This window comes from Hemitrygon akajei, chromosome 8, assembly GCF_048418815.1.
Source record: "Hemitrygon akajei chromosome 8, sHemAka1.3, whole genome shotgun sequence".
NCBI classification, from domain to species: domain Eukaryota; kingdom Metazoa; phylum Chordata; class Chondrichthyes; order Myliobatiformes; family Dasyatidae; genus Hemitrygon; species Hemitrygon akajei.
This window is the reverse complement of record NC_133131.1, coordinates 38,893,928-38,916,442: the sequence shown is the minus strand read 5'-3', so window position 1 is coordinate 38,916,442 and position 22,515 is coordinate 38,893,928. Positions and strand designations below refer to the sequence as shown.

General features: G+C 44.1%; 1 protein-coding gene across 14 annotated transcripts in view; it reads left to right on the top strand.

Annotated features, from left to right (window-relative positions):
- Nucleotides 1–22,186, top strand: part of fkbp6 (FKBP prolyl isomerase 6) — a 92,762-nt gene extending 70,576 nt beyond the window's left edge. For 10 of the 14 annotated variants that reach the window (XM_073053659.1, XM_073053653.1, XM_073053658.1 and 7 more), the window contains one exon: nucleotides 14,730–15,264. Coding sequence is in view for 3 of the 14 variants with exons in the window: in XM_073053652.1 (XP_072909753.1) it covers nucleotides 14,730–14,790 (61 nt within the window). In the remaining 11 variants the exon portion in view is untranslated. Of the gene's footprint in view, nucleotides 1–14,729; nucleotides 15,265–21,903 lie in introns of those variants that run through there. The other 4 variants (XM_073053657.1, XM_073053655.1, XM_073053650.1 and 1 more) reach the window with 4 other exon arrangements.
- The last annotated feature ends 329 nt before the right edge of the window (nucleotides 22,187–22,515 follow it).

Here is a 22,515-nt window from a genome sequence, read left to right as displayed (position 1 = left end):
TGTACCTCCTACCTGATGGAAACAGTGAGAAAAGGGCACGCCCTGGGTGCTGGAGGTCCTTAATAATGGATGCTGCCTTTCTGAGACACCGGTCCGTAAAGATGTCCTGGGTACTTTGTAGGCTAGCTTCAAGATGGAGCTGACTAGATTTACAACCCTCTGCAGCTTCTTTTGGTCCTGTGCCGTAGCACCCCCTCCCCCCCACCACTTACCAAACGGTGATGCAGCTTGTCAGAATGCTCTCCGCAGTACATCTATAGAAGATTTTGAGTATTTTTGTCGACATTCCAAATTTCCTCAAACTCCTAATGAAATATAACCGTTATCTTGCCTTCTTTACAACTTCATCAATATGTTGGGACCAGGTTAGGTCCTCGGAGATCTTGACACCCAGGAACTTGATACTACTCACTCTCTTCACTTCTGATCCCTCTGAGGATTGGTATCTGGACCTTCGTCTTACCCTTCCTGAAGTCCACAATCAGCTCTTTTGTCTTACTGACATTGAGTGCCAGGTTGTTGCTGCAGTACCACTCCACTTGTGGCATATCTCACTCCTGTACACCTTCTCGTCTCCATCTGAGATTCTACCAACAATGGTTGTATCATCAGCATATTTATAGATGGTATTTGAACAATGCCTGGCCACACAGTCATGTGTATATAGAGAATAGAGCAGTGGGATAGGCACACAACCTTGAAGTGCATCAGTGTTGATAGTCAGTGAGGAGGGAGATGTTATCATTAATCCACACAGATTGTGGTCTTATGGTTAGGAAGCTGAAGATCCAATTGCAGAGGGAGGTACTGAGGCCCAGGTTCTGTAACTTTTCAATCAGGATTGTGGGAATAATGGTGTTAAATCTTGAGCTATAGTCGATTAACAGCATCCTGACATAGGTGTTTATGTTGTCCAGGTGATCTAAAGCATTGAGATTGCATCTGCCATTGACCTATTGTGGCGATAGACAAATTGCAATGAGTCCAGGTCCTTGCTGAGGCAGGAGTTCAGTCTAGTCATGACCAACCTCTCAAAGCATTTCATCACTGTTGATGTGAATGTTACCGGGCAATAGTCATTAAGGCTGCTCACAGTATTCTTAGGGAGAAATGTCACAGCGCTTCTCCCTATAGATGCTGCCTGGCCTGCTGTGTTCCACCAGCATTTTGTGTGTGTTGTTGTTTGAATTGCCAGCATCTGCAGATTTCCTCGTGTTTGCTCTTTAAATTCACAGAATTCTTCTTAGGCACTGGTATAATTGTTGCCTTTTTGAAGCAAGTGGGAACTGCTGCCCATAGCAGTGAGAGGTTGAAAATGTCCTTGAATACTCCTGCCAGTTGGTTGGCACAGGTTTTCAGAGCCTTACCAGGTACTCCATCGGGACCTTCTGCCCTGCGAGGGTTCACTCTCTTTAAAGACAGCCTCTGAGACAGAGATCACAGGGTCATCAGGTGCAGCAAGGATCTTCACAGCCGTAGTTATATTCTCTCTTTCAAAGCGGACATAGAAGGTGTTGAGTTCATCTGATAGTGAAGCATCACTGCCGTTCACGCTATTGGGTTTCGGGTTGGAGAAAGTAATGTCTTGCAAGCCCTGCCAGAGTTGCCGTGCACCCGATGTCGCCTCCAACCTCGTTCGAAATTGCCCTCCGCAAGTCATATCTGATTTTCTGGTATAGACCTGGGTAACCAGACTTGAATGCCACTGAACTAGCCTTCAGCAGACAATGTACCTCTTGGTTCATCCACAGCTTTTGTATTGGGAATGTACAGTAAGTCTTTGTAGGCACACACTCATCCACACGGGTTTTGATGAAGTCGGTATCAACCGCAGCGTACTCATCCAGATTCGAATATGAATCCCTGAATACGGTCTAGACCACCGATTCAAAGCAGTCCTGTAGGTGCTCCTGTGCTTCCCTCGTCCATACCTTCTTTGTCCTTCCTACTGGTACTGCAGTCTTCAGTCTCTGCCTATACTCAGAGAGTAGAAGTACAGCCAGGTGATCAGACTTTCAGAAGCGAGGGCGTGGAATAGCACGGTAGGCATTCTTCATGGTGGTGTGGCAATGGTCCAGTGTGTCTGATATTGCAAGCCATCTGTTGATGGTAATTGTTTAGTGATTTTTTTCCCCCCCCCCTCCCCCCAGACTGGCCTGGTTAAAATCACTCAAAACGATGGAGAAGGTGTTAGTGTGCGCTATTTTGTGCATGTTAATCCCATTGCTCAGATCATCTAAAGCCTGATTGACATTGGCCTGAGGTGGAATGTATACCGCTACCAAAATGATCCTGGAAATATCCCATGGTAGGTAAAAAGGAGGGCTCTTAACTGCTAGATATTCCAGGTCTGGTGAGGAGAATTGGGACAGTATTAATATATTTGTGCACCAAGAAGAGTTGATCATGAGGCATACTCTTCCACCTCTGCTTTTGAGAGACTGTATAGATCTATACTGATGGTGTATAATAAACCCGTCAATCTGAATCACTGCATCCAGTATGGGAAGGGGTTAACCAGGATTCCATGAAACAAAGGACACGCAGTCCTAATGTCCCTCTGATTCAGCACCCTGGCTCTGAGATCATCGATTTTATTCACCAGAGGCTGCACGTTTGCCAGCAAAATAGTCGGTATCGGGAGTTTAAAACCCCGTTTCCTTAAATGCACTTGTATCCCTAACCTGCAGCCACGTTTTCTGCATGGAATCCAGCGAAGAGTCCGTCCACAATCGGTTTTGTTTTCATCAGTTTTAAGCAGTGATAGTTCATTTAATCGCATTAAGACATCTTTGTTAACTGTACTGGCCTTGGAAGCAGTTGTGATTTTAGCTGTATCAGCCTGAAACAAGAATATCCATTGAGAGTTCTGCTGCCACTCGAGGCGCCCTGGAATATTCCTTGGCCTCATGTTTTGATCACTAGCTTGGATGACACAGGGTTTAGGCTTAGAGTAGATGTGGAGATTATTGCAGCTGCTTTTTAAACCTGGGGCTAGATGTAAAGGGGTAGCCATCTGAAGTCAAAAGCTTCTCAAGTGAATCAGGTTGGGATTTGACTAAATCTCTGATCAAAAGGTATTGTGCAGACTAACTGATGTACACATTCAGTGGTGACCTGGGGTACCCACAAGCCTTGTGGGTACCCAGGAGGACTGGTTCATCTTATACAAGTGCCCTAGAAGAGCAAGGTGAGCTGCCTCAATGGTTATTGTCCAGTGGCACTCACATCTACTGTGATGAAACACTTTCGAGACATTGGTCATGCCCAGAATCAACTCCTGCCTAAGCAAGGACTTGAACCCACTGCAATTTGCCTATCACCACAATAGGTCTACAGCAAATGCAATCTTACTGGCTCTCCACTCAGCCTTTGATCTCCTGGACAATAGTAATATCTACGTCAGGCCGCAGTTTATTGATTAGGGCTCAATGTTCAACGCAATCATACCCTCAGTTCTAATCAACAAGCTCTAAAACCTGGGCCTCTGTGCCTCCCTCTGCAACTGGATCGTTGATTTCCTCGTCAGGAGAACACAGTCTTTGCGGATCAGAAATAACATCTCTTCCGCACTAACAATCAACACTGGTGCACCTCAAGGATGCGTGCTTCGCCCACTGCTCTCCTTGCTCTATGCCCACGATTGTGTGGTTAGGCACAGCTCAAACACCATCTATAAATTTGCTGATGATACAAATATTGAACATAGGACATAGAAATTTACAGCACATTAAAGGCCCTTCAGCCCACTATGTTGTGCCGACCCTGCAATCTCCTCTAGAAACTGCCTAGAATTTCCCTAGCGCATAGCCCTCTATTTTTCTAAGCTCCATGTACCTATCGAAGAGGTTCTTAAAAGACCCTATTATATCCGCTTCCACCACTGCCGGCAGTGCATTCCACGCACCCACCACGCTCTGTGTGGAAAAACTTACCCCTGACATCCCCTCGGTACCCATTTCCAAGCACCTTAAAACTACACCCCTTAATCTCACGGTTGATGAATGCCAATACACCATATGCCTTCTTAACAACACTGTCGACCTGCACAGCAGGTTTGGGTGTCCTTTTGACACGGACCACAAGAGCTCTCAGATCCTCCACACTGTCAAGAGTCTTACCATTTATATTCTCTTCAAATTGGACCTACCAAAATGAACCACTTCACACTTATCTAGGTTGAAGTCCATCTGCCACTTCTAAGCCCAGTTCTGCATCCTATCAATGTCCTGCTGTAACCTCTGACAACCCTCCATATTATCCACAACACCACCAACCTTTATGTCATCAGCAGACTTACTAACCCACCCTTCTACTTCTTCATCCAGGTCATTTATAAAAATCACAAAGAGTGATGATCACAGAACCAATCCCTGTGGCACACCACTGGTCACTGACCTCCATGCTGAATATGGACCATTTATAACCACCCTTTGCAAGCCAATTCTGGATCCACAAAGCAAGGTCTTCTTGGATCCCATGCCCCCTTACTTTCTGAAGGAGCCTTGCATGGGAAACCTTATCAAATGCCTTACTGAAATCCATATACATTTTATCTAGCGCTCTACCTTCATCAGTGTGTTTTGTTACATCCTCAAAGAATTTAGTCAGGTTCCTAAGGCTTGACCTGCCCTTGACAAAGCCATTGCTGACTATCCCTAATCAGATTATGTCTCTCCAAATGTTCATAAATCCTGCCTCTCAGAATATTCTCTAAGATCTTGCCCACCACTGAAGGCAGACTCGCTAGTCTATCATTTCCTGGGTTATCTCTACACCCTTTCTTGAACAAGGGAACATTTGCAGCCCTCCAATCCTCCGGTACTTCTCCCATCCCTATTGATGATGCAAAGATCATCGCAAGAGGCTCAGCAATCTCCTCCCTGGCTTCCCACAGTAGCCTGGGCTGTATCTTATTCAGTCCCGGTGACTTATCTAACTTAATGCTTTTCAAAAGCTCCAGCACATCCTCTTTCTTGATGTCTATATGCTCAAGTGTTTCAGTCCACTGTAAGTCATCCCCACAATTGCCAAGGTCTTTTTCCCTGGTAAATGCTGAAGCAAAGTATTCACCGAGTACCTCTGCTACTTCCTCTGATTCCATGCACACATTTCCACTATTGCACCTGATTGGTCCTATTCTCACATGACTCATCCTCTTGTTCTTCACATACTTGTAGAATGCCTTGGGGTTTTCCTTAATCCTACTCACCAAGGCCTTCTCATGACCCCCTCTGGCTCTCGTAATTCCACTCTTAAGCTCCATCCTAGCAGTCTTGTAATTTTCTAGAGCTCTAACAGTAGCTAGTTTATTGAACCTTTCGTAAGCTTTTCTTCTCAGCTAGATTTTCTGTGTACTTTGTGTACCATGGTTCTTTAACTCTACCATCCTCTCCCTGCCTCAACGGAACATACCTATGCAGAATTCCATGTAAATATTCCCTGAACATTTGCCATGTTTCTGCCATGCATTTCCTTGAGAACATCTGCTCCCAATTTATGCTCCCAAGTTCCTTCCTAATAGCATCATATTTCCCCCTACCCCAATTAAATGCTTTCACAAGTTGTCTGCTCCTATCCCTCTCCAGCACTATAATGAAGGAGATAGAGTTCTGGTCACTACCTCCAAAATGCTCTCCCACCAAGAAATTGACACCTTGATGGCAGAATTTCAGATGGTGACAAGAAGGCGTGCAGGGGAGAGTTAGGTCAGCTAGTTGAATGATGTTGCAGTAACAGCCTTGCATTCAATATCAGTAAAACCAAGGGATTGATTGTGGACTTTGGAAAGGGGAAATTGAGGGAACCCACACCGGTCCTCACTGAGACATCAGAAATGGAAAGGGTGAGTGGTTTCAAGTTCCTGGCTGTCAACATCTCCAAGGATCTGTCCTTGGCCCAACATATTGATACAATTACAAAGAAGGCATGACAGCAGCTTTACTTCATTAGGAGTTTGAGCAGAATTGGTATTCTGCTCATGGGTGCATTGAGACCCAAAGACGCTCACAAATTTCTACAGATGTACCTTGAAGAGCATTACCATCTGGTATGGAGGGGCCACTGCACAGAATCAGAAAAATCTGGAGAAAGTTGAAAACTCAGTCAGCTCCATCATGGGCTCTAACCTTTCCAGATCCAGGACACCTTTGAAAGACGATACTTCAAAAAGGCAGCATCCATCATCAAGGACCCCCATCACCCAGGACATGCCTTCTTCTGATTGCTACCATCAGAGAGGAGGGACAAGAGGCTGAAGGTGCACACTCAGTGTTTCAGGAACAGCTTCATTCCCTCCACCATCAGATTTCTGAATGGACAATGCACCCATGAACACTACCTTAGTTTTTTTTGGGTCTCTTTTTGCACTACTTATTTAATTTTCTTTATTTATATCTATATAGTTTTTATTATTATGTATTGCACTGTACTGCTACTGCCTCAAAACAACAAATTTCACATCATATGTCGGTGCTATTAAACCTGATTCTGACTGCAGCTGTCTTCTTCCAGATTTTTGTCAGGAGCTGCCACAATTCTGATGAGGTTTTAACTTAGCCTCACAGTTGCCCCTCCTGTGGCTGAGGGATAGTTTGTTGTCACGGTGTAGTTTGATTGTTCAACGAGAACATTCTTCTTGTGGCCATTGTTTCTCTTGACAGCACCAGCTTGCCTGTTTAGAACTACTTTGCTTGCAGGGCAGTAACCCAACCCCAAGGCTGTTTATGGAATGTGATCTTTTTTTTCTGAGCTTTCAATTACTTATTTGTTGATTGGAAGAAATAACATGTCAGTTACATACCAAATAAAACATTAATTTTAAATGGAATTAGAAAGAAAAATACTGCAAATGAGCAGAAATGGTTCAAAGCATACCTCTAATTTGGTGGGATTTATATTTATATTTAAAATCCCTCAGATTGGCATGGCTGTGCTTTTAAATGGTGACTCAGCAGAGATTGTCGAGTACAACTGAGGAGGCTGCTGTGAGAGGGCTCTTGAGGTCACCGACTGGAATCATATTATTTGGAAACCCGACAGTCTGTGATCTTCGCATAGTAGAAAGGAGAAAGGACACGTTGCCCATAAACTCTGGCCGGCCTCGGTTTAAGCTGTGGATTATCATTCCATAAAACTTGCCCTGAAGCAGATTCTGTTTCATGGAGAAATATCCCAGTAATCTCCTGCAATTGATAATTTGAATGTTTATAGCTGGACTCTGATGCCTAGTGCAATGGCTTCTGCTTTGTATAATGTTTTTGGAGGTGATAACTAGTTATGCCTTCACACAAGTGAGTCAACCTCTACTGATTGGATTTGAATTAGATTTTCAAACTGTAAATTTTTTACCATTGCTGCTACACAAATCTGAAAAGTGGAGTTGAATGGTTAGATTGGGAAGGTTATTCCTGGATAATTAGTCAAATTGCAAACAAAAAAATCTGCAGATGCTGGAAGTACAAAACAGAACACAAAGTGCTGGAGGGACTCAGCAGGCCAGGCAGCATCTACAAAAAAAAGTACAGTTGACGTTTCAGGCTGAGACCCTTCGACGAGACTGGAGGTGAAAGAGATTCTCAACCATAGGAAGGGCAACTGTGATGCTGATTTAAAGCGACATCTGAATTGCAGCACTCCTGACAAAAAGGTGGATGAAGACAGCTGCAGTCAGAATCAGGTTTTTTTTTCTCCAGTCCTGTGCAAGGGTCTCGGCCCAAAACGTCGACAATACTCTTTTCATAGAAACATTAAAAACCTACAGCACAGTACAGGCCCTTCTGCCCACAAAGCTGTACCAAAAATGTCCTTACCTTAGAACTACCAAGGCTTACCTATACCCCCCTATTTTTCTAAGCTCCACATAGCCATCCAGGAATCTCTTAAAAGACCCTATCATTTCCGCCTCCACCACAGCTGCCACTTTCTGCATTAAAAAAACTTACCCCTGACATCTCCTCTTCCATGCACCTTAAAACTATGTCCTCTCTTGCTAGCTATTTCAGCCCTGGAAAAAAGCCTCTGACTATCCACACGATCAATGCCTCTCATTATCTTGTACACCTTTATCAAGTCACCTCTCATCCTCCGTCGCTCCAAGGAGAAAAGGCTGAGTTCACTCAACCTATTCTCATAAGGCATGCTCCCCAATCCAGGCAACATCCTTGTAAATCTCCTCTGCATCCTTTCTATGGTTTCCTTGTCCTTCCTGTAGTGAGGCGACCAGAATTGAGCACAGTACTCCAAGTGGGGTCTGACCAGAGTCCTATATAGCTGCAACACTACCTCTCGGCTCCTAAACTCAATCCCACAATTGATGAAGGCCAATGCACCATATGCCTTCTTAACCACAGAGTCAACCTGCACAGCAGCTTTGTGTGTCCTATGGACTTGGACCCCAAGATCCCTCTGATCCTCCACACTGCCAAGAGTCTTGCCATTAATGCTATATTCTGCCATCATATTTGACCTACCAAACTGAACCACCTCACAGTTAACTGGGTTTTCCATAGGTACCGCCTGGTCTGCTGAGTTGCTCCAGCATTTTGTGTGTGTGTCCTGGATTATTGGTGTTGAGTTGTACTGCAGTGACATGCTGATTAAAATATGGATTTTGAAATGTATCAGTATCCTAGTGTCAGTGTAACTAAGCCTGCGTTGTTCACTATGTTTTACACATTTGAAGCAAAAATAATGCATGGTCTGTTTAGATTCAATTGTGTTTAGGTACACGATTTGTTTTTGTGACTGAGTATCACTGCACATTCTGTAGATACCATCATATTCAGGATACATCTTGTCCCCTCAGTGGTGTTCAGTTCCTCAGCTGTTTTGGTTTCGAGCATTTTGTTGAATTGAGCACAAAGACAACTGTGCAGCAAGAGATCTGAAATATGGGCTGAGTTTGAAGTCCGAGCTGGGATTAGGGGTCAGAAAGAAGTAGGTGTCTAGCTGGAGCCAAGGTACAGAGAGCTTGGGATATTTCTTACTCCCTTCAAATTCACTGAATTTGCTGAGAAACTTGCTTAACCGTTGTGAGAAATCTAATGAAGTTGTCTGACCTTTAATAGGAATAACATACAAAAGTCTGAAATCCTGCTAGACCAGCACCACCATAAGGTCCCATGGAGAGTTTCAGAGTTTAACTGTGTTCGCAAGGCAAATGGTATTTTAATCTTTACCACAATCTGAATACAGAGCTAAGTAATAGACATGAGAATCTGCAGTTGCTGGAAATGTTGAGCATCTCATGCAAACTGCTCCAGGACCTCAGCAGCAACAGTGGGCCTCATTCCTTATTCCCCTTCACAGATGCTGCCTGACCTGCTGAGTTCATCCAGCATTTTGTATTACAGAAGTACGAAATTGTATGCAAAGCCTGGAATTTTGTGTACAATTTTGATTGCCTTACCTAAGAATGAATGTTTTCCAATAGCGAGAGTAGAGAAAAGGTTTACTAGACTGGTTCCAGAGATGAGGAACAAGAAGGCAGCGGGAGAGCACCTAAGGATTTCCAGCGGGAAGACATTTTAAGTTCTCGGGGGAAGAGAGAGGTCAGACGGCGAAGGCACGTGACATCAGCCAGCAGTTGAGCGCAAACAGTTTAACAAGAAGACAGCCATATCCAGCAGGCAGCAGAGTGAAAGGGCTTTGGCTCAATGGGCTTTGACGGTAACGGGGCGAGGTGAGGCAGTTGTTGCTTGCAAAAGGAGGTAGTATGTGTGTAAGGCCAGTTTTCTGTGGTCGGTGTCAGATGTGGGAGATCTTGGAGTCTCCCAGCATCCCGGACAGCCACATCTGCACACGGTGCATCGAGATGCAACTCCTAAGGGACTATGTTAGGGAACTGGAGATGCAGCTCGATGACCTTCGTCTGGTCAGGGAGAGTGAGGAGGTGATAGAGAGGAGTTACAGGTAGTTGGTCACTCCAGGGCCACAGGGGACAGAGAAATGGGTCACAGTCAGGAGAGGGAAGGGGAACAGTCAGGTACTAGAGAGTACCCCTGTGGTTGTACCCCTTGACAATAAGTACTCCTGTTTGAGTACTGTTGGGGGGAGGGGGGGGGACAGCCCACCTGGGGAAAGCGACAGTGGCTGTGCCTCTGGCACAGAGTCCGGCCCTGTGGCTCAGAAGGGTAGGGAAAGGAAGAGGAAGGCAGTAGTGATAGGGGACTCTATAGTCAAGGGTTCAGACAGGCGATTCTATGGACGCAGGAAAGAAACTCGGATGGTTGTTTGCCTCCCAGGTGCCAGGGTCCGGGATGTTTCTCATTGCGTCCAAGATATCCTGCGGTGGGAGGGAGAACAGCCAGAGGTTGTGGTACATATTGGTACCAATGACGTAGGTAGGAAAAGGGAAGAGGTCCTGAAAGAAGACTACAGGGAGTTAGGAAGGAAGTTGAAAAGCAGGACCTCAAAGATAGTAATCTCAGGATTACTGCCTGTGCCACGTGACAGTGAGAATAGGAATAGAATGAGGTGGAGGATAAATGCGTGGCTGAGGGAATGGAGCAGGGAGTAGGGATTCAGATTTCTGGATCATTGGGACCTCTTTTGGGGCGGGTGTGACATGTACAAAAAGGACAGATTGCACTTGAATCCCAAGGGGACCAATATCCTGGCGGGCAGGTTTGATAGAGCTGTTGGGGAGGGTTTAAACTAGTTTGGCAGGGGGGTGGGAATCAGAATGTGAGTGCAGGGATTAAGGTAGAAGGACAAGGGCATGATGCTAAGAGTTCTGAGTTGATGAGGAAGGACAGGCAGGGGACAGAACATAATTGTAGCCAGTTAAAGGGGTTGAAATGTGTCTATTTCAATGCTAGGAGTATTAGGAACAAGGAGGATGAACTTAGAGCATGGATTAGTACATGGAACTACGATGTTGTGGCTGTTACTGAAACTTGATTGAAGGAAGGGCAGGATTGGATGATGCAGGTCCCGGGGTTCAGGTGTTTTAAAAGGAATAGGATGGGAGGTAGAAAAGGGGGGGAGTGGCATTGCTGATCAGGGATAGTATCACGGCTATAGAAAGGGAGGACACTGCAGAGGGAGTGTCACTGAGTCGGTCTGGGTGGAAGTCAGAAATAGGAAGGGATCAATCACTGTGCTGGGAGTAGTCTCTAGGCCCTCAAATAGCCCTCTGGACACCGAGGAGAAGATAAGTAGGCAGATTTTAGAATTGTGTTCAAAATACAGGGTAGTAGTTATGGGTGATTTCAACTTCCCTCATATTGACTGGCACCTCCTGAGTGTAAGGGGGATAGATGGGGCTAAATTTGTCAGGTGTGTTCAAGAAGGATTCCTGACACGGTATGTGGACTGGCCGACGAGAGGAGAGGCTATACTGGATCTAGTTCTGGGTAATGAACCTGGTCAGGTGACAGACCTCTTGGTGGGGGAGCATTTTGGTGAGAGTGACCACAACTCCCTTAGCTTCAGCATAGTGATGGAAAGGGATAAAATCAGACGAAATGGTAAAGTGCTTAACTGGGGAAGGGCTAACTTTGAAGGGATGAGGCAGGAACTAGTGAGAGTAAATTGGAAACAGATGTTCAAAGGGGAAAGCACAGAAGTAATGTGGGAGAAGTTTAGGGACCACTTGAGCTGGGTTCAGGATAGGTTTGTCCCACTGAGGCAAGGGAAAAATAGTAGGAAAAGGGAACTGTGGCTGACGAAACATGTGAGGCAACTTGTCAAGAGGAAAAAGGAAGCATATGTTAGATATAAGAAGCAGGAAGTAGGAGGGACTCATGAGAAATATAAGGTAGCCAGGGAGGAGCTAAAGAAAGGACTTAGGAGAGCTCGAAGGGGGCATGAGAAAGCCTTGGCATGTAGGATTAAGGAGAACCCCAAGGCATTCTATGCATACGTGAAGAACAGGAGGATGACGAGAACGAAGGCTTCATTAACGGGGATTGAGTTCAAGAGTAGAGAGGTCATGTTGCAATTCTACAAATCTCTGGTGAGACCGTACTTAGAGTATTGTGTTCAATTCTGGTCACATTATAGGAAGGATGTGGAAGCTATGGAGACGGTGCAGAGGAGATTTACCAGGATGTTGCCTGGTTTGGAGAAAAAGTCATATGAAGCAAGGTTAGCAGAGCTGGGACTTTTCTCTTTGGAGCATAGAAGAATGAGAGGGGACTTGATAGAGGTCTACAAGATTATGAGAGGCATAGATAGGGTGGATAGTCAGTACCTGTTTCCCTGGGCACCAATAGCAAACACCAGAGGGCATATGTACAAAATTAATGGAGGGAAGTTTAGGGGAGACATTGGGGTAAGTTTTTTTACACAGAGGGTTGTGAGTGCCTGGAATGACTTGCCAGGGATGGTAATGGAGGCTAAAACATTAGGGGTATTTAAGAGCCTCTTGGACAGGCACATGGATGAAAGAATAGAGGGTTATGGGGTAGTGTGGGTTTAGTACTCTTTTTAAAGATTCTATGGGTTGGCACAACATGGAGGGCTGAAGGGCCTGTACTGTGCTGTAGTGTTCTGAATTTGTTTTTTACGAGGCTGAGTCACTAGCTCGACATTCAGCCCCAAGAGGATGGAAAACGTTCACGGAGCCAGCCAGATTTAAACCCAGGACCACTGGCCTTAAAGTCCAGTGCTGATGCCACCACACCACCGGCCGGCTAGAGTCTGAGATTTAGGGGTGGGCTAATTAGATTCAAGATGAAGAGAAATTTCTTCACAGTGGATGGTGTGTCTTTGGCATTCTCTAACCTATAGGGTTGAGGAGGGTTGATCATTGAGTTCACTCAGAAAAGAGTTTGATAGATGTCTAGACATTGATGGAATTGACAGTGATTGGCCTTGGGGCATGGCAAAAGCACTGAGGTAGAGGATGACTTTCGATGACTGGCAGAAGCGACCCAAAGGAATGGACGGACTTCCATTCCCATTTCTTATTCTCTGCTGAATGTTTCAGTTCTCTCATCACCTTTTGCTTGCTCGTGGATGCTTTGTTTATGCATCACGTATATCATATTTATCTTAAATGAAAATAAGTATCACTTGTGCTTTTATTCCACATTTTCTACCACTGCCCCTTGCACTGCAAATGTAGGTTAGCATGAAATGGGATTAACTTTTTTTTTCTGTTTAATTTGAACTCCTATACCCTGTTGCTCAGTCAAGCTAACAAACCTCAACTCTTTAACAGGCCCCATGTTCAAATCCATTTGACCATGCAAACCTCAGATCATGCTTGCCTTATCTCATTAATCTTCTCCCATTTTACATTATCTCTCAGCTATTCTAATGTCTGGTTTCATTCACTCCTCCAGTGTTTATCTCTTGTTCATCTTCCTTTGTGCTTCATGTCTTCCTCATCCTCTCCCCCTTCACACAGTATTTACTGGCAATCCTGCCCTTTGTACTGTTCATGCTGAGTATCTTTTCCCTTTGTATAGCTTCTGGTGATCTTTTCTCTTCTCTTAATCTTGATGCTAGGTGTCAACTTCAAACATCAACTTCTGCCCCTTGCCTTCACAGATGTTGCTTGACATGCTATGTTCTTAGTGTTCTGTTCTTATTGTTTTAGATTCCAGCATCTTTTTGTTTTCAGTTCCATGTCTGTTCATGGTGCTCTGGTGCCTGTGCATGTTACGCCATGCCCTGCTTTCCTTGATTGCCTCATCCTATGCCACCCAAGACTCCTGCTGTACAATCATCCAATTAGTTTTTTTCTGCACCTTCTGGCATGCCTTGGCAAGACTATATGCACTGTGGAGAATGGTTAAAGTAAAATGTTTCTTTACAGTTGTTTTTTCTGAATGATCAACATTAAAGCTTTTGTGTTTAAGGTTTGTTATCTAAATCAGACCTTGGAGCCTCCAATACCTATCACTGCAGAAATGCGTTCAAATTTGATGCGGTCAAGCAGTCTCTCCTAGTTAAATTTGTATTTTACCAAGCTATTTAATCCCACATCTTTTTCCCCCCAGTAGTTCTTTGTATTCATCTGTCTTGGTCATCAGAGAGGTTTAAGCTTCTATTCCCTCTGAACTTAACCTGGTACAATCCAGAGGTGGTACTCTATTTTACAGCACCAGTGACAGTAGTACGAGCAGGAAATTCTCCCAGTGGCCCTCCAGCATTTCTCTCTGTGTTAAAAGATTTCTGCTCATTTACATTGTGCGAGGAAATGTCGTCTCTCCTGCTTTAAGTGTCTATAGTCACACTGTGAATGAAACCTTGCAGAGGGAGAAAGCAGTGGGATAGAAGGAAACAGTCAGTTACATCTAAAGGAGAGTAGTTTCAAACTAACCTGCCTACTGGATAATTGACTGGACCTAGAGTAATCAATTGCTCTTTCTGTAGTCCACTGGTGCCATTGCAGAGGTTAACAAGGCAGCCAAATCACCCTGTTAATTCTACCAGTCAATACACACAAAATGCTGGAGGAACTCAGCAGGCCAGGCAGCATCGATGGAAGAAAGTACAGTCAGCGTTTCAGGCCGAGACCCTTCAGCCCACTGCTCCCCCTGTGTTCTCTGCTGCTCTCTGGGCATCGACTGTGCTTTTTTCCATAGATACTGCCTGGCCTGCTGAAGGCCTCCAGCATTTTGTGTGTGTTGCTTGGACTTCAAGCATCTGCAGATTTTTTCTTGCTTTGTGCTGATTCTACTAGTTCCTTGCCAATAGGTTAGGTTGGAACAAGCCCTTGGGATTGAATTATGTTAAAGTGGTTTGTTTACTGCTGATACTTCTTTTCTTGACAGGGCTTCAGCAGACCCGATGATACAGTGGAGGAATGGAATCTGTTTTGTACAGAGACAATAGTAAATATAAAACTAAAATGTTTCAAGTGGAATGCATTTTGAAATATGTTAAAATACTTACTCAAAATTGGTTAAATGTTTCCCATACAGCAAGTATCTTTCAGGTAGCACCACTCTGCAGTTATTGGGAACGAACTGGGACAATGTACAAGTGTTGCTGTGAACATCAAACGTCCTGTGTGTATTCTCCATTTCGTTTGAAACCCATGAACTACTTGGTTGAAGTTGTATGGTGTTTGGTAGCTCCTTGAGTAATCTGATTTATAAGAATAAACTCTCAGTTATTTGTCACTGTTTAAATATAAAGTATGCATGTGCCACTGGTGCAGTGGATGTTGTCTTACACACTGGTGGAGAGGTAACAGTGATCTCGAAGAAATGAATCAACTCAGAACTGACAGTCATTATTCTGTGTATATGTTGTTCCCAAGAGTTCTGTTTAATTTTGCTTTAAATAAAAGGTTTGATTACGAAAGTTGTCTGACCATTGCAAAGCTTCAATGAAATAGATAAATATGCACAGCTTGGAGACCATCCTTGTGAATTTACTGTTGTTATAAGGAGTTTGGTATTTCACTGGCCTTGTTCTAATTTTCCAGCCTTATAAGTATTTTAAACTGTATTTTTAATTTTATGAGCATAGGCAACATCTTAAATGGAAAGTTCAACCCAAACTGGATTGCTTGCCTCTTGTAATAACAGTGTGATACCTCTTCGGCCAGATCTCTGTCACTCATATTTCCAGCTCAGGTCACTGGTGTAAGCAGCCTCCTGAGTACTTCCTTCGTCTGCTTCTGTGCATTAAATCAGAGTCCTTGGTATCTTATCTAACTCAGAACTGCTCCTTTGATCTGTTGGCTCGAGAGCTTTTGCTAAACTTGAAGCAATAAAAGGTCATGGACCCAGTGTTGTCTTCACAAACTAATTGGTTCCCATAATTACAGTGATATATGGGTCAGCCTAATTCCTGAAAAATCAGTAAGGCTTATTGGATGGATTATAGCCCTCTTTCTAGAACTGGGCCATGTGTGATAAACGGAACAGCAGCCTGTGCAGGAAGTGCAGTTGTGGTGACAAAATGAACAGCACTGAGGTGGTTTCATTGTAGTAGGGGCAGTTTCTTTGGCACTTGGTTCCCCCCTCATCTAAGGTCATTATTTACTCCCCTGACAAGTCAAGCATCTAACATTAAACTTGTTTTGCAGAAAAATCAAAACCTAAATATCTAGAGCAAACTGCTGAAGTATAACCTCATAACTTCAAAGCAAGAGAATCAGCATCTCTGGCCTGGTTGGACAGGGAAATGATTGCATCTCCTCAACCAAGCAGATTTTGGGCTTTCTATAAATCCATAAACATTGACAACTAAATTAAAATACACAATGAATTTTCAGTTCAGAATTAAATATCAACAATTAACTTATTTTGGATTAAAGGTAATATGCTCTTATAATGAAAGCATCTTCTGCAGGGGATGTGTCTGGTCTCCAGGCAGGAATGAGTGTTTTAAATCTACAGAAGAATTCACTTTCATGAAATTAGCACTGAGCAAATTGGGCAGAAATTCCTGTGTTAACCTTGCCTCGCTCTTGTTCTTGCCTGTATTTGCTGTAGCATTTGTCCTTGAATAAGGGAAACAGCATTAACCTCACTGCTACTTCTTCAGTAAATTTGGACCCATTAGTACCTGCCCTGTGGGAGTGGTATGTGAATTGATAAGTGTACTGAGATACCTGGTTTAACTTTCACTGCACTTAGTTAACTTTTTTTGGGGAACAGGTTATTTAGGATTCGGGTCAATCCACCTTCCTGCCTCATCTCTTCCCCACCCCCACCCCTGAAGAAAACAAATGGAATTTCATCAGCATCCAGTCATGACCTTTGTTGGTATGTTGTGAAGCCATCACTAGAGAGCCATGGCCTGGCAGTGCCTCTTCAGAAACAGATTGGGGATTGTACTTGAGTATAAGGCAGTAACACCCAGGAAAGAGATGCTGCTTTCTTTATGTTCTGCTTTATCAGTTGGTTGTATTCCTCATCTTGTTCCTCACTCCCCCCCCCACCCCCCACCCCCGTCTGCCTTCTGTTGTGACAGACCCTGTCTTTCAGAAGACGGAGCAAAAATGGACCCTGAGCCATAAAGTTCTGGAAAATAGAAGGACTGGATGCCTCGTGGGATTTTGGTGATGACTACTTTAGCTAACTAGTCAATCAACAACTACTGTCCAAGATGAGACTTAGAATAGTTAGCTGACTAAGGTCTTGAAGTTGAGAGTCTCCTAGAGCCTGGGGAGGTGATAGCTGTGAGAAGTGAAAAGACTGAATTGTTTTGGAACTAAAGGGGTCAGAGATAAAAGAGTTCCCACAGGACTTTCTTCAAGTAGAACATACACAAATTCCACCGACTTTGTTTTAAGTGACTTCAATAAATCAGTTGTGAAATAAAATGCTCTCCTTCTGCCAAATCCATAATCTCCTTTCTGCTGTATTTACTGTGATATTTAGACAGGATGTCCTAGTTAAGCTGGGAATCTATGATACTGGGAGCATTTGTGGAGAGGTGACTCGAAGACATGACACTATAAGAAGCAAAGGTTACTTAAAAATCATGCTGCATTCTGAGGTTGTCTAACGTGGTAATAAACTACAGTCTTGTTTTATTTCTGTGTTGCTTTTTGTAAATCAAGCATTGCACCAGCAACTCGTATTAGGTTGTGTGCAGGCTTATTTGTTGTTGAGTAACCCAAATGTTCTTACTGCTACGAATCCTGCCCCTCAACACCAGAAGTGATGTAGGACCATCAACATCATGCTCAGTCTCCAACATCAACAAAGAAAAGCTGTCACTAGCAGCTGAATGAAAGCTGTCCGCACAGAGATACAGCAAAGGAACAAGCCTACCAACTGCATGCTATCAACCACCCACTTAGAGTCACCTTTCACTAACTCCATTTTTTTTATTCTCTCCATATTCCCATCATCGTCCCACAGATTACGCCACTCACTGTGCACAGGGGAATTTACAATGGCCATTTAAACCACCAACCCACACACCTTTGGAATGTAGCAGGAAGTCAGGTCATCCAAGGGAAACCCACACAGTCACAGGGTGAATATGACAACACCCAAGATCATAATTCGTCTCAGATCTCTTGTGAGGCAGCAGTTCTACTTACTGAGCTAACCACAGTGATTATTTGTTGAGCCAAACGAATTAAGTTTTCTCTGTGTTGTCTTTACACCTGCTCTTTCCAGGACTTCTGTTCCACATTTACAAATGGGGCCACTAACTGACTGCTCAGAGTCCTGGAGCACGTGCTGCACATTCTCAATATCCCCTAGCATTTATAGGTTTGGATCAGTATACAAATTTGTGGAGAGGCAGGAAAATTTTTACATTTTTAAGATCTTTTCCCAAGAGTTGGAATATATACAAAGACTAAAGGCTTTGCATTTTTGGCTTGCACTGGGTTTCAATGTTGATCAAATGCTTCAGTCTAAATTACATTAACGGATCCCTTCAGATCCAACTAAATGGAGGCTAAGGATTGCTTTTCCTTCGTCACTCAGATCGGTAGCATCGTTTGACTGTATCCTTTGTGTTGCTATAGCAGTTGTCATTGTGGTTCGTGACCAAAATCTGGGCATTATGTGACGGAGGCATATGATTCTTGATGGGAAAAATAAAGAAATGGCCGAGGCATCAAAGGACTTATATGTCGTCTTTGTAAAGTTCACGTTAAAATAGAAGTAAATGCCAGTGAAGAACTTAAATTAGTATTATTAAGATCTGCAGGAGATGAAGGACTATCAGTACATCTAAAATTCCCTCGATTCAGGGACTGTCCCAGCATACTGGAAGCTAGCAAATGGAGTAATACAATTAGAAACATGAGGGAGAGGAAAGCAGAGAGTGACTGAGGTTGGATGCTGATGGACTCGTCCCTCAATCTGGAAAGGCTTGAACGACGGGGCACAACCTCTAGATCATGGGTTGATCATTTTAAACTGAGACAGGAGGAAATTTATTTGTGAAAAATAGTGTGAATCTTTGGCATCCCCTTCCAAGGACTGTGCCTACTCAATCCTTGAATGCATTTTAAGGATAAAGCAATTGATTTGTAGGCATTAAGGAATCTGATGTCACAGCAGGCTGTGATTTATCGATGACCCTGAGCACCAAAGATGAAGAATTTTGACCCAAAATGTCAACAGTTCCTTTCCTTCCATAGATGCTACTGGACACACAGAGTTTCTCCTGCAGTTAGTTTTTTGGTCTATCAGCCATGATCATGTTGAATGGTGGAACAATTGCAAAGGGCTTCAGAGGTTACACCTGCTATTTCCTACACTCTTATGTTCCAAGAAGTGTAGTTAAGAAATGAACTTCATCTGCTTGAACCTTTGCTTCTGTGAAACATAGTCAAACCACTGATATTGGGGCAGGTTCATGGACGGGATAGTGGCCTAATGCAAACAACTGGGACCAGCTCAGGAAGGCACTTTGGTCAGCATGGACAAGTGGGTCTAAAGGGCCAGTTTCATGCTGTATAAATCTATGGCCTTATGACCCTGTCACAGGCTTTTCTTCTTCTCTTCTTGGGCCCTTAACTCCCAGTGAAGCATAGGCCATTGATGACCTGTCTCCATCATCCAAAGTCAATGGTGTGGTTGGAGTTCATCAAAGTTTCTGCAATCCATTGTATCCACTGTACAGGGGATTGGCCTACACAGGTTCACCAGAGACCAGTTGGCCAGCCTTGCCCATATCCACCTCTCATGACAGGAGTGTAGGGTTGGACTTTGAGAGGTGGCACAGGCTTTTAACTCATACAAAATCTAAAGGGGTGATGCCAGGGAGTTTCCAACTTTGAAGGGTGTCTATTACAGAAAGCAACTCTGTAGCTACAGGTTGTCAATATAAAAGCTGCCTGATTTGATTAATTATCGTTTAAACATCTTAGATTCTTCCAGGAATTTTAAACTAGACCCTAAAGTTTCTTTAATATCAAACGTTGCAATTCCTAAATAAATCTTTTGAAATTTGAACTATTTACAAAATAAAGGTCTATTGTGCTTTGATTAATGTTAGGTTCTGAAATTAAACTGATTTAAACATCGGTTAATATAACGAGTTTTGCAAATATTGTCAAATTTAATTTATGTTTCATACTTCTTGGGCCAAAGAGTTTTGTTTGGCACTAGCTGCAGTTCAGATGCAAGGTAACCGCTGAGCAAGCAGGACATGGGGCAAACTGTTTTAATCTTGCAGCCAAGTATTTTCAGCCCCTGGCCGGGAGGAAGGGTGTCAATGAGCTGGAGGCAGCAGTGAATTTCCTTGTTTGCAGCCATCCACTCCCCCCCCCCCCCACCACCCCACCAACCCTAGCCGGGAGGAAGAGGTCAATAAGCCGGAGGCAGCAGTGAATTTCCTTGTGGTGTGCTATTTGGTCCCAGTGATTAGAGGAGTCCTCCTACCGGGCAGGGTTCTCTGGTGGATCAGTCATCTGTGTGAAGGGGAAAGTCTGACACACTGGGCAGTCTCTGTGGAGTCATTGAAACAAACTGGTTTTAATATTGTTGTACTGAGATCTCTTGGCTACTTACCTCGTATTCTCCAGCTTGATTCAAAAGTTTGAAGCAGGAGAAGGAAGAGGCTCCTCAAGCCTGCTGAACGGCCCAACTAAACGTAACATTAACTGTGTTTCCATCTACCCTAGAACCTCTGAAACCTTCTGTTTTCCCTCACCCCATGAATCTGTCCACCTCAGAACAGAATCAGGGTCTGCCTTCACCACTCCTTGGGGAAGAGAGTTCTCAAGATCCACAAGCCTCAGAGAAAAGGTTTCAAATTCTTTCACAGGAGAAGGCATCTTCTTCCCATGCCCTCTGTCAGAGTTACTATATTTATTACTCTACCTGTGCCACAGGTAATTCTGTCTTTTAACCCAGAATCCATGCCGACCCCTGGGAAAGCAAGTCCATTCAGTCCCCTTCTTCCTCATGTCCCTGTGGTCCTGTAACTTGTTGCCACTCATATACCCCTCCCCTTTGATTCTCTTGCCTGAAAACAGGGGTAATCTAACACAACAACACACACAAAATGCTGATAGAACACAGCAGGCTAGGCAGCATCTATAGGGAGAAGCGCTGTCGACGTTTCGAGCCAAGACCCTTCGTCAGGACTAACCGAAAGGAAAGATAGTAAGAGATTTGAAAGTAGTGGGGGAAGGGGGAAATGTGAAATGATAGGAGAAGACAGGAGGGGGTGGGATGAAGCTAAGAGCTGGAAAGGTGATTGGTGAAAGTGATACACAGCTGGAGAAGGGAAAGGATCATGGGACGGGAGGCCTCGGGAGAAAGGAAGGAGGGGGGGAGCACCAGAGGGAGATGGAGAACAGGCAAACAACTAAATATGTCAGGGATGGGGTAAGAAGGGGAGGAGGGGCATTAACAGAATTTAGAGAAGTCAATGTTCATGCCATCAGGTTGGAGGCTACCCAGCCGGTATATAAGGTGTTGTTCCTCCAACCTGAGTTTGGATTCATTTTCTTCCACCCCCCCCCCCCTTCCTTTCTCCCGAGGCCTCCCGTCCCATGATCCTTTCCCTTCTCCAGCTCTGTATCACTTTCACCAATAACCTTTCCAGCTCTTAGCTTCATCCCACCCCCTCCGGTCTTCCCCTATCATTTCACATTTCCCCCTCCCCCCACTACTTTCAAACCTCTTACTATCTTTCCTTTCAGTTAGTCCTGATGAAGGGTCTTGGCCCGAAACGTCAACAGCGCTTCTCCCTATAGATGCTGCCTAGCCTGCTGTGTTCTACCAGCGTTTTGTGTGTGTTGTTTGAATTTCCAGCATCTGCAGATTTCCTCGTGTAATCTAACACAATCACTTTACCTACCTGTGCGATTTGAGAAGTGGGAAGAAATCACAGCACCTGATGGAAATCTGCATTGTTGCCGGGAGAACGTGCAAGGGATATCACAGTTCGATGCAGCAATTGTTAAGGCGCCTTTAGGGAATTGACGTGCCGCTAAGGAATTGACATGCCATTAGGGAATTGACGTGCTGTGTGTCCCGCAAATGATGAACTCTTTGTTGTTTAATTCAGCAGAGGGGCACTGAGGCTAAAGCTGGTTTCTCACCACACGTGAACCTGGCTGACTTGGAGATCTCAAGAAGCACGAGGAGCGCTTGGCCACAGCAGATCCAGGGAACAAGCTGCAATCAACTCAGTGACTTTGAGGTAAAAGCCTCAGTAATCTGCAAAGTAATATCAGAGTAGGGGGGCAAGTCAGTGAGACTGAATTGCAGGATTACAGGGAAATGAGGAAGAGTGGGACTAATAGGTTTTGATCTTCAGGGGCCAGCATGGACTTGGTGGATTGAATGGCCTCCTCCCTCGGTGAAGTAAGTAAAGGGTGCTCAAGAACAGGAGGTATTGGCTTTTGTTTATTATTGTCACATGTACTGAGGAACAGAAAAAGGTTTTTTGAACAGACTATGCCATGCATAATTACATCAAGGTAGAAAAAATAAAAACAGAATGCAGTATCCAGTGTTACTGTTCCAGAGAATGTGCAGTCCAGGTAAACAAGTACAAGAACCACAACAAGATAGATTGGGAGATCCAATGTTTGAGAATTCATCTTTAATTATGTTCTCCTTTTAAATAGCAGGATGGTGTGGGCTGATGTGATGTTCCAAAAGTGTTTTTCGCATA